Below are 12,213 nucleotides of genomic sequence, written 5' to 3' on the forward strand. Positions count from 1 at the left end.
TGGCGACGATGGGGACGACGTGGTGGCTTCCACCGTGGGTCGCGCTGCTGTTGATGATGGCGGGGGCGGTGTTGATGGTGGCGGTGGGGGCGGTGGTGGCGGTGTTGATGGCGGTGTTAATGGTGGCGGTGGGGGCGGTGTTGATGGCGGTGGTGGCGGTGTTGATGGCGGTGGGGGCGGTGTTGATGGCGGTGGCGGTGGATCACCTCATCCATCCTCCGCACCTCCTCGCAAGCACCTGCTGCTCTGGACGATGACAGACCTGGAGGTGAGAGCCCTCATCTCTGTGTGTGTACGCGTGCGTGTGTGTGTGTGTGTACGCGTGCGTGCGTGTGTGTGTACGCGTGAGTGCGTGTGTGTGTACGCGTGAGTGCGTGTGTGTGTACGCGTGCGTGTGTGTACGCGTGTGTGTGTGTACGCGTGCGTGTGTGTGTGTGTGTGTACGCGTGCGTGTGTGTACGCGTGCGTGTGTGTACGCGTGTGTGTGTGTACGCGTGTGTGTGCGCGTGAGTGTGTGTGTGTGTGTACACGTGAGTGCGTGTGTGTGTACGCGTGAGTGCGTGTGTGTGTACGCGTGAGTGCGTGTGTGTGTACGCGTGCGTGTGTGTACGCGTGAGTGTGTGTGTGTGTACGCGTGCGTGTGTGTACGCGTGCGTGTGTGTACGCGTGTGTGTGTGTACGCGTGTGTGTGCGCGTGAGTGTGTGTGTGTGTGTACGCGTGAGTGCGTGTGTGTGTGTGTACGCGTGCGTGTGTGTGTGCGTGTGTGTGTGTGTACGCGTGCGTGTGTGTGTACGCGTGCGTGTGTGTACGCGTGCGTGTGTGTACGCGTGCGTGTGTGTGTACGCGTGCGTGTGTGTACGCGTGCGTGTGTGTGTGTGTGTACGCGTGCGTGTGTGTGTACGCGTGCGTGTGTGTACGCGTGTGTGTGTGTACACGTGAGTGCGTGTGTGTGCGTGTGTGTCTGTGTGCGCGCGTGAGTGCGTGTGCGCATGTGTCTTTGTGTTTTTGTGTGCGTGTGTGTGTGTGTACACGTGAGTGCGTGTGTGTGTGTACACGTGAGTGCGTGTGTGTGTGTGTGTGTACACGTGAGTGCGTGTGTGTGTACACGTGAGTGCGTGTGTGTGTGTGTGTGTACACGTGAGTGCGTGTGTGTGTGTACACGTGAGTGCGTGTGTGTGTGTGTGTGTACACGTGAGTGCGTGTGTGTGTACACGTGAGTGCGTGTGTGTGTGTGTGTGTACACGTGAGTGCGTGTGTGTGTGTACACGTGAGTGCGTGTGTGTGTACACGTGAGTGCGTGTGTGTGTGTGTGTACACGTGAGTGCGTGTGCGTGTGTGTGTACACGTGAGTGCGTGTGTGTGCGTGTGTGTGTACGCGTGAGTGCGTGTGTGTGCGCGTGCGTGCACTTTTGCCTACCGAGCGGCAAATTTGAAAACACGTGAATAAAGGCCAAGACCCCGGGAACAGGAGGGCTACGGCAACTCCTCGCCGGACGGCAACGCTGCGGTGAGCGGTGCCGTGGGCGGGCGGGGAGTTGCCAACTCAGATCGGCCATTTCCCCTCGTGGCGTTTGTAGCCACCAGCGTAGCCGCCAGACGGGGGTTTGGCCAGGAGACGTCATAGACGGCTGTCCCTCCCCCGCACCCCCGGGGCCTCCGGCACAAGCTTGTTAATTAAATTCTTCAGTCATGGTTTAGTGATGATTCATTGAAGGTGGAGGGTGTTGCCAGCCCCTCGCACCCGTCCAGAGGAGACTGAATCTCTACCCTCGGGGCTCCTCCAGAAACAACGAAAAGCCACTTCGTGTGGCCACGTGGGAATGTCCGAACGCTCACTGCGGAGGAGAGGCTGCCGCTCCTCTGTCGGGAGCACGACCGGTACCGCCTGGATCTGTGTGGCATTCAGGAGGTCCGGTGGACCGGCTCTGGCTCCTGCCACCATGAGGGGTGGACAGTCCTCTACTCGGGGCAGCAGACTGCCAAACAACAGGGTGTGGTTCTTCTTCTGAACAAAAGAATGAAGGGGGCGTGGGAGCGTGGCGGTGAGGTGTGGGAAGCTGTAAGCCCCAGGCTACTTTGGGCTCGCCTTCCCATCAACCGGAGGCGAGGAGTGGTGGTCGTGGTTGCTTATGCCCCCACCGAAGACGAACATCCGTGGAGGGATGCAGGCAAAGCCGATGAGTCAGATGCCGTCTATGACCTCCCGTCACAGGTGCTGGCTAAAGAGTCATCTTGTTGGGCGACTTCAATGCCCGAGTGGCTCATGATGCTGGCACCTGGTCTGGAGTGATTGGAAGGTTTGGGCCAGATCAGCTCAATAACAACGGTAGGAGGCTGCTAGATTTTTGTGCAGCCCATGGGCTTGTAATTACCAACACGCTGTTCCGGCATCGGCGCATCCACACAACATCATGGATGCATGCCGGGTCCAAGCAAGAACATCTGCTGGAATACACAGTGACAGACCAGCCGATGCGAGCCCATGTCCTTGACACCAGGACCTACCGTGGAGCTGATCTGCCCTCTGACCATCGACTAGTCATCTGTAAGATGCGCCTGCCATTCTTCCACTCCGGTGGTGGGTGTACACCCAGGACCCCATTCAAACCCTTAGTGGCATGGTCTCAGCTAGCGGATGAAAGTTGCAAGCGAGAATTTCATCATCGCTTGCGGCTGGGGTTGGCATCGTCCCCCACTCCTCCTGATGTCGAGGGTAAATGGACGAGGTTTAGGACTGTGACTCATGCAGCTGCAATGGCTGCTTTGGGTACGCGGTCCAGACCTCCCCAGAGACCCTGGCTGACAGAGGAGGTGTTCAGGATGGCTGAGAAAAAGCGACAGGCCCACTCTCATCGTCTACAGCATCCCACATCGGAGAAAGAGGAGGCTTACCGCAGCCTTCGCTCGGAGGTTCGGAGAGCCGTGAGGCGCTGCAAGGATGGGTGGTGGTCGCGGGTTGCTGAGGAGATGGAGTCTGCCTCAGTGGCCCGCGATCACAAATCTCTATTTAACTCCATCAAAAAAGTAACCTGCAGCGCCACACCTATTACCATCATTAGGGGAAAAAACGGTGATCCAATCTCCGACTCCCAGGAACAGGTTCGCAGATTTGCTGAGCATTTCTGTGAGGTCCTGGGGGACGGGGAAAATCCCTCAGCCAGGAAAACATCGTGGCACAAAGTGAGGATGACCCTGCTGAGGCTGCGGTGCCTCAAATATTGGAAGAAGAAGTCACCCCCTTGTGAGTGGCTGGGCTGAGGTGCCATCTGTTGAGGAAGTACTGAGGGCGATCCGGAGTCTCTGAGACCTGCAAAAGCGCCGGGCAGAGACGATGTCCCGAGCGTAATGCTGCAGGGAGGGTGGCTGCCTCTAAGTGACCCCTTACAGCTTGGTAAACGTGTCCTGATTCACCCCCTACTGGCAAACAGCACTTGCGCTCCCGGTGGTCCGTCAAGAGGCTACACGGGGGACCTTTGTCTTTGTAGTTGTACCAGTCCTGGGCCTCCCCTAGGTCGACTCAGCCTCAACTGAGTTGTTTGGTGTAGCGGTGGTCTGTAGGCAGTGAACATCGCCAGCACTGGGGGAGAGACAAAGGCGGCCGGGCGTGGTGCTGGTAGCTACCCACCCCCTCTGTGTGTGTGTGTGTGTGTAGGTGCTGCTACTCGCTACTAACAGCACTTGCCCCTACAGCCCTGCTAAAGGCTACCTGGGGGATCTTCGTCTGTGTGTGTAGGTGCTGCTACTCGCTACTAACTGCACTTGCCCCTACAGCCCTGCTAGAGGCTACCTGGGGGATCTTTGTCTGTGTGTGTGTCGGTGCTGCTACTCGCTACTAACAGCACTTGCCCCTACATCCCTACTAGAGGCTACCTGGGGGATCTTTGTCTGTGTGTGTGTGTAGGTGCTGCTACTCGCTACTAGCAGCACTTGCCCCTACAGCCCTGCTAGAGGCTACCTGGGGGACCTTTGTCTCTCTGTGTGTGTGTAGGTGCTGCTACTCGCTACTAACAGCACTTGCCTCGACAGCCCTGCTAGAGGCTACCTGGGGGATCTTTGTCTGTGTGTGTAGGTGCTGCTACTCGCTACTAACTACAGCACTTGCCCCTACAGCCTGCTGGAGGCTACCTGGGAGATCTTTGTGTGTGTGTGTGTGTAGGTGCTGCTACAGACTACTAACCACAGCACTTGCCCCTACAGCCCTGCTAGAGGCTACCTGGGAGATCTTTGTGTGTAGGTGCTGCTACTCGCTACTAACCACAGCACTTGCCCCTACAGCCCTACTAGAGGCTACCTGGGGGATCTTTGTCTGTAGGTGCTGCTACTCGCTACTAACCACAGCACTTGCCCCTACAGCCCTGCTAGAGGCTACCTGGGGGATCTTTGTCTCTGTGTGTGTGTGTCAGTGCTGCTACTCGCTACTAACAGCACTTGCCTCTACAGCCCTGCTAGAGGCTACCTGGGGGACCTTTATCTCTCTCTGTGTGTGTGTAGGTGCTGCTACTCGCTACTAACAGCACTTGCCTCTACAGCCCTGCTAGAGGCTACCTGGGGGATCTTTGTGTGTGTTTAGGTGTGTGTGTAGGTGCTGCTACTGACTACTAACCACAGCACTTGCCCCTACAGCCCTGCTAGAGGCTACCTGGGGGACCTTTGTCTCTCTCTGTGTGTGTGTAGGTGCTGCTGCTACTGACTACTAACCACAGCACTTGCCCCTACAGCCCTGCTAGAGGCTACCTGGGGGACCTTTGTCTCTCTGTGTGTGTGTGTAGGTGCTGCTGCTACTGACTACTAACCACAGCACTTGCCCCTACAGCCCTGCTAGAGGCTACCTGGGGGACCTTTAGCTCTCTCTCTGTGTGTGTAGGTGCTGCTACTCGCTACTAACAGCACTTGCCCCTACAGCCCTGCTAGAGGCTACCTGGGGGACCTTTATCTCTCTCTGTGTGTGTGTAGGTGCTGCTGCTACTGACTACTAACCACAGCACTTGCCCCTACAGCCCTGCTAGAGGCTACCTGGGAGATCTTTGTGTGTAGGTGCTGCTACTGACTACTAACCACAGCACTTGCCCCTACAGCCCTGCTAGAGGCTACCTGGGAGATCTTTGTGTGTAGGTGCTGCTACTGACTACTAACCACAGCACTTGCCCCCCCGCCCCTCCACACGACCCGTGGCTGTGTAGCTGGTGGCCCTAGCCGACGGCTGCCTGCAGGGCCTGCCACGTGTTCTCCGTGCCATGAGGCACGTGGATCCTGCTGGGGCTCTGCCACCACCGGGAACCAAGTTCAGCATCCAGTGGGGACGCGCCGTGCGGGCACACGTGGCCACGCTGCACGGTGACGCCGATACAGACAGAGCGATACAGACAGACTGATACAGACAGACACACTACTACAGCCAGACTGATACAGACTAGTACAGACAGACCGATACAGACACACTACTACAGCCAGACTGATACAGACACACTACTACAGCCAGACTGATACAGCCAGACCGATACAGACAGACTGATACAGACACACTACTACAGCCAGACTGATACAGCCAGACCGATACAGACAGACTGATACAGACACACTACTACAGCCAGACTGATACAGCCAGACCGATACAGACAGACTGATACAGACACACTACTACAGCCAGACTGATACAGACACACTACTACAGCCAGACTGATACAGCCAGACCGATACAGACAGACTGATACAGACACACTACTACAGCCAGACTGATACAGCCAGACCGATACAGACAGACTGATACAGACACACTACTACAGCCAGACTGATACAGACACACTACTACAGCCAGACTGATACAGCCAGACCGATACAGACAGACTGATACAGACACACTACTACAGCCAGACTGATACAGACAGACCGATACAGACAGACTGATACAGACACACTACTACAGCCAGACTGATACAGACACACTACTACAGCCAGACTGATACAGCCAGACCGATACAGACAGACTGATACAGACACACTACTACAGCCAGACTGATACAGACAGACCGATACAGACAGACTGATACAGACACACTACTACAGCCAGACTGATACAGACACACTACTACAGCCAGACTGATACAGCCAGACCGATACAGACAGACTGATACAGACACACTACTACACCCAGACTGATACAGACAGACACGCCGCTACAGGCAGACTGATACAGACAGACTGATACAGCCAGACCGATACAGACAGACTGATACAGCCAGACACACTACTACAGCCAGACTGATACAGCCAGACCGATACAGACAGACCGATACAGACGGACTGATACAGACAGACACACTACTACAGCCAGACTGATACAGACAGACTGATACAGACGGACACACTACTACAGCCAGACCGATACAGACAGACACACTACTACAGACAGACTGCTACAGCCAGACTGATACAGACAGACACACTACTACAGCCAGACTGATACAGACAGACACACTACTACAGCCAGACTGCTACAGACAGACACACCGCTACAGCCAGACCGATACAGACGGACACGCCGCTACAGGCAGACTGATACAAACAGACTGATACAGACAGACACACTAGTACAGCCAGACTGATACAGACCGATACAGACAGACACACTACTACACCCAGACTGATACAGACAGACCGATACAGACAGACACGCCGCTACAGGCAGACTGATACAGACAGACTGATACAGCCAGACCGATACAGACAGACTGATACAGCCAGACACACTACTACAGCCAGACTGATACAGCCAGACCGATACAGACAGACCGATACAGACAGACCGATACAGACGGACTGATACAGACAGACACACTACTACAGCCAGACTGATACAGACAGACTGATACAGACGGACACACTACTACAGCCAGACCGATACAGACAGACACACTACTACAGACAGACTGCTACAGCCAGACTGATACAGACAGACACACTACTACAGCCAGACTGATACAGACAGACACACTACTACAGCCAGACTGCTACAGACAGACACACCGCTACAGCCAGACCGATACAGACGGACACGCCGCTACAGGCAGACTGATACAAACAGACTGATACAGACAGACACACTACTACAGCCAGACTGATACAGACCGATACAGACAGACACACTACTACAGCCAGACTGATACAGCCAGACTGATACAGACAGACACACTACTACAGACAGACTGCTACAGCCAGACTGATACAGACAGACACACTACTACAGCCAGACTGATACAGCCAGACTGATACAGACAGACACACTACTACAGCCAGACTGATACAGCCAGACTGATACAGACAGACACACTACTACAGCCAGACTGATACAGACAGGCACACTACTACAGCCAGACTAGTACAGGCAGACTGCTGCAGCCAGACACACTACTACAGCCAGACTGCTACAGCCAGACACACTACTACAGCCAGACTAGTACAGCCAGATTACTACAGCCAGACTAGTACAGCCAGATTACTACAGCCAGACTCTACTACAGCCAGACTGCTACAGCCAGATTACTACAGCCACACTCTACTACAGCCAGACTGCTACAGCCAGACACACCGCTACAGCCAGACACACTACTACAGCCAGACACGCTGCTACAGCCAGACACACCACTACAGCCAGACACACTACTACAGCCAGACAGACCACTACAGCCAAACTAGTACAGCCAGATTACTACAGCCAGACTGCTGCAGCCAGACACGCCGCTACAGCCTGGATTACTACAGCCACACGCTGCTACAGCCACACTCTACTACAGCCAGAATACTACAGCCAGACACTCTACTACAGCCAGATTACTACAGCCAGACTACTACAGCCACACTACTACAGCCAGATTACTACAGCCAGACTACTACAGCCAGATTACTACAGTCACACTGCTACAGCCACACTCTACTACAGCCACACTCTACTACAGCCAGACTACTACAGCCAGATTACTACAGTCACACTACTACAGCCACACTACTACAGCCAGACTACTACAGCCACATTACTACAGCTATACTAGTACAGCCAGACAACTACAGCCACACACTACTACAGCCAGATTACTACAGCCAGACTAGTACAGCCAGATTACTACAGCCAGATTAGTACAGCCAGATTATTACAGCCACACTACTACAGCCAGACTGCTAGAGCCACACACTACTACAGCCTGGATTACTACAGCCACACGCTGCTACAGCCACACTCTGCTACAGCCAGACTACTACAGCCACACTCTACTACAGCCAGATTACTACAGCCAGACACTCTACTACAGCCAGATTACTACAGCCACACTACTACAGCCACACTACTACAGCCAGATTACTACAGCCAGACTACTACAGCCAGACTACTACAGCCACACTACTACAGCCACACTACTACAGCCAGATTACTACAGCCAGACTACTACAGCCAGATTACCACAGCCACACACTACTACAGCCAGACTACTACAGCCACACTCTACTACAGCCAGATTACTACAGCCAGACTACTACAGCCAGATTACTACAGCCACACTACTACAGCCACACTACTACAGCCAGATTACTACAGCCACACTACTACAGCCAGACTACTACAGCCACACACTACTACAGCCAGATTACTACAGCCAGACTAGTACAGCCAGATTACTACAGCCAGACTAGTACAGCCAGATTATTACAGCCACACTACTACAGCCAGACTGCTACAGCCACACACTACTACAGCCAGATTACTACAGCCACACTACTACAGCCAGACTACTACAGCCAGACTACTACAGCCACACTCTACTACAGCCAGATTACTGCAGCCAGACACTCTACTATAGCCAGACTACTACAGCCAGATTACTACAGCCAGACTACTACAGCCAGATTACTACAGCCGGACTACTACAGCCAGATTACTACAGCCACACTCTACTACAGCCAGACTACTACAGCCAGATTACTACAGCCACACTACTACAGCCCCACTACTACAGCCGGACTACTACAGCCAGATTACTACAGCCACACTACTACAGCCAGGCTACTACAGCCACACACTACTACAGCCAGATTACTACAGCCAGACTAGTACAGCCAGATTACTACAGCCAGACTAGTACAGCCAGATTATTACAGCCACACTACTACAGCCAGACTGCTACAGCCACACACTACTACAGCCAGATTACTACAGCCACACTACTACAGCCAGATTACTACAGCCACACTACAGCCAGACTACTACAGCCACACATTACTACAGCCTGGATTACTACAGCCACACGCTGCTACAGCCACACTCTACTACAGCCAGATTACTACAGCCAGACTACTACAGCCACACTACTACAGACAGATTACTACAGCCAGACTACTACAGCCAGATTACTACAGCCACACTACTACAGCCAGACTACTACAGCCAGACTACTACAGCCACACTCTGCTACAGCCAGATTACTACAGCCAGACTACTACAGCCAGATTACTACAGCCACACTCTACTACAGCCAGATTACTACAGCCGGACTACTACAGCCAGATTACTACAGCCGGACTACTACAGCCAAATTACTACAGCCACACTACTACAGCCACACTACTACAGCCAGACTACTACAGCCACATTACTACAGCCAGATTACTACAGCGACACTACTACAGCCAGATTACTACAGCCAGACTACTACAGCCAGATTACTACAGCCAGACTACTACAGCCAGCTTACTTCAGCCAGACTACTACAGCCAGATTACTACAGCCACACGCTGCTACAGCCAGACACGCCGCTACAGCCTGGATTATTACAGCCACACGCTGCTACACACACACACTACTACAGCCAGACATGCTGTGTATGTCTGTGTGTGTCTGTGTGTGTCTCTGTGTGTGTGTCTGTGGTCTGCCCCGTGACCTCCTGCCCGCGGGCGTTCGACACTTCACGTGGCCTCAGGGTGCACATGGCCTGGCACAAGCGTCGTGGTGACGTCACCGCCACTTAGTGGCGAATGGCGGTTGTTGTTGTTGTCTATGTATCTAAAATGTGTGTTTGTGTGTGTCTCTGTGTGTGTATCTGTGTCTGTGTGTGTCTCTGTGTGTGTATGTCTCTGTGTGTGTCTCTGTATCGTGTGTGTCTCTGTGTGTGTGTCTGTTTGTTTGTCTGTGTCTGTGTGTGTCTGTGTGTCTCTGTGTGTCTCTGTGTGTCTGTGTGTCTCTGTGTCTGTGTGTCTGTGTGTGTCTGTGTGTGTATCTGTGTGTCTCTGTGTGTGTGTCTCTCTGTGTGTGTCTGTGTGTGTCTGTGTGTCTGTGTGTATCTGTGTGTGTCTCTGTATCTGTGTGTTTCTCTGTGTGTGTGTGTCTCTGTGTGTGTGTGTCTGTGTGTGTGTGTCTGTGTGTGTGCCTGTGTGTGTGTGTCTCTGTGTGTGTGTGTCTCTGTGTGTCTCTGTATCTGTGTGTGTCTGTGTGTGTGTGTCTGTGTGTGTCTCTGTGTGTGTGTGTATCTGTGTGTGTGTCTCTGTGTGTGTATCTGTGTGTGTGTGTGTCTGTGTGTGTGTCTGTGTGTGTCTGTGTGTGTCTCTGTGTGTGTGTGTGTCTGTGTGTGTGTCTCTGTGTGTGTGTGTCTCTGTGTGTCTCTGTATCTGTGTGTGTCTGTGTGTGTGTGTCTGTGTGTGTGTGTCTCTGTGTGTATCTGTGTGTGTGTCTGTATCTGTGTGTGTGTCTGTGTGTGTCTGTGTCTGTGTGTGTCTCTGTGTGTGTGTTTCTCTGTGTGTGTGTGTGTCTGTGTGTCTGTGTGTCTGTGTGTGTGTCTGTGTGTGTGTCTGTGTGTGTGTCTGTGTGTGTGTGTCTGTGTGTGTGTCTCTCTCTGTGTGTCTGTCTGTGTGTGTGTGTGTCTGTGTGTGTGTGTCTCTCTGTGTGTGTGTCTGTGTGTGTGTCTGTGTGTGTCTCTGTGTGTGTGTCTGTGTGTGTCTCTGTATCTGTGTGTGTGTCTGTGTGTGTCTGTGTGTGTGTGTGTCTCTGTGTGTGTGTCTGTGTGTGTCTCTGTGTGTGTGTGTGTCTCTGTGTGTGTCTCACAGTGAGGATTCGCGACTATCCCCGCTGCATGCTGGAGGTGCGTGACTGGTCGCTGTGGGGTGTCCTGGTGGGCACGGAGGAGCTGGGCCCTCCACGCTCCCATCGCCGCACGACCGTCGACCTGGGGCAACCCTGGGGGGCCGCCGACGTCGATAGGAACCTGCCCCCACTCAAGTTCCACTTTGACATCTCGTGTGAGTCACAACTACTACTACTATCACTACTATCACTACGACTATCACTACTATCACTATCACTACTATCACTATCACTACTATCACTACTACTATCACTACTACTACTATCACTACTATCACTATCACTACTATCACCACTATCACTACTACCACCACTATCACTACTACTACTACTATCACTACCACCACTCACTACCACTACTAACACTAATACTACTATCACTACCACCACTATCACTACTATCACTACCACCACTACTACTACTACTACCGACGTCGATAGGAACCTGCCCCCACTCAAGTTCCACTTTGACATCTCGTGTGAGTCACAACTACTACTACTATCACTATCACTACTATCACTATCACTACTATCACTATCACTACTATCACTACTACCACCACAACTATCACTACTACTACTATCACTACTACTAACACTATCACTACCACTATCACTACTACCACTATCACTACTATCACTACTACTACTATCACTATTACCACTATCACTACTATCACTATCACTACTACTACTATCACTATCACTACTATCACTATCACTACTACCACTATCACTACTATCACTACTACCACTATCACTACTATCACTATCACTACTATCACTATCACTACCACCACTATCACTACTATCACTACTACTATCACTATCACTACTACTATCACTATCACTACTACTATCACTACTACTACTACTATCACTATCACTACCACCACTATCACTACTATCACTATCACTACTATCACTATCACTACTATCACTATCACTACTATCACTATCACTACTATCACTATCACTACTATCACTATCACTACTATCACTATCACTACTATCACTACTATAACTATCACTACTATCACTACTACTACTATCACTACCACCACTATCACTATCACTACTACTACTATCA

At 52.2% G+C, this 12,213-nt stretch overlaps 1 protein-coding gene across 1 annotated transcript in view; it reads left to right on the forward strand.

Moving 5' to 3' along the window:
- Positions 1-12,213, forward strand: part of BLTP2 (bridge-like lipid transfer protein family member 2) — a 107,406-nt gene that overhangs the window by 7,861 nt on the left and 87,332 nt on the right. The window contains 3 exon segments of the mRNA XM_076057800.1: positions 215-268; positions 5,182-5,335; positions 11,087-11,278. Coding sequence (XP_075913915.1) covers positions 215-268; positions 5,182-5,335; positions 11,087-11,278 — 400 coding nt within the window.

This window comes from Petromyzon marinus, chromosome 84 (assembly GCF_048934315.1).
Source record: "Petromyzon marinus isolate PM22_M1 ecotype Great Lakes invasive population chromosome 84, UKy_Petmar_22M1.pri1.0, whole genome shotgun sequence".
NCBI lineage: Eukaryota > Metazoa > Chordata > Hyperoartia > Petromyzontiformes > Petromyzontidae > Petromyzon > Petromyzon marinus.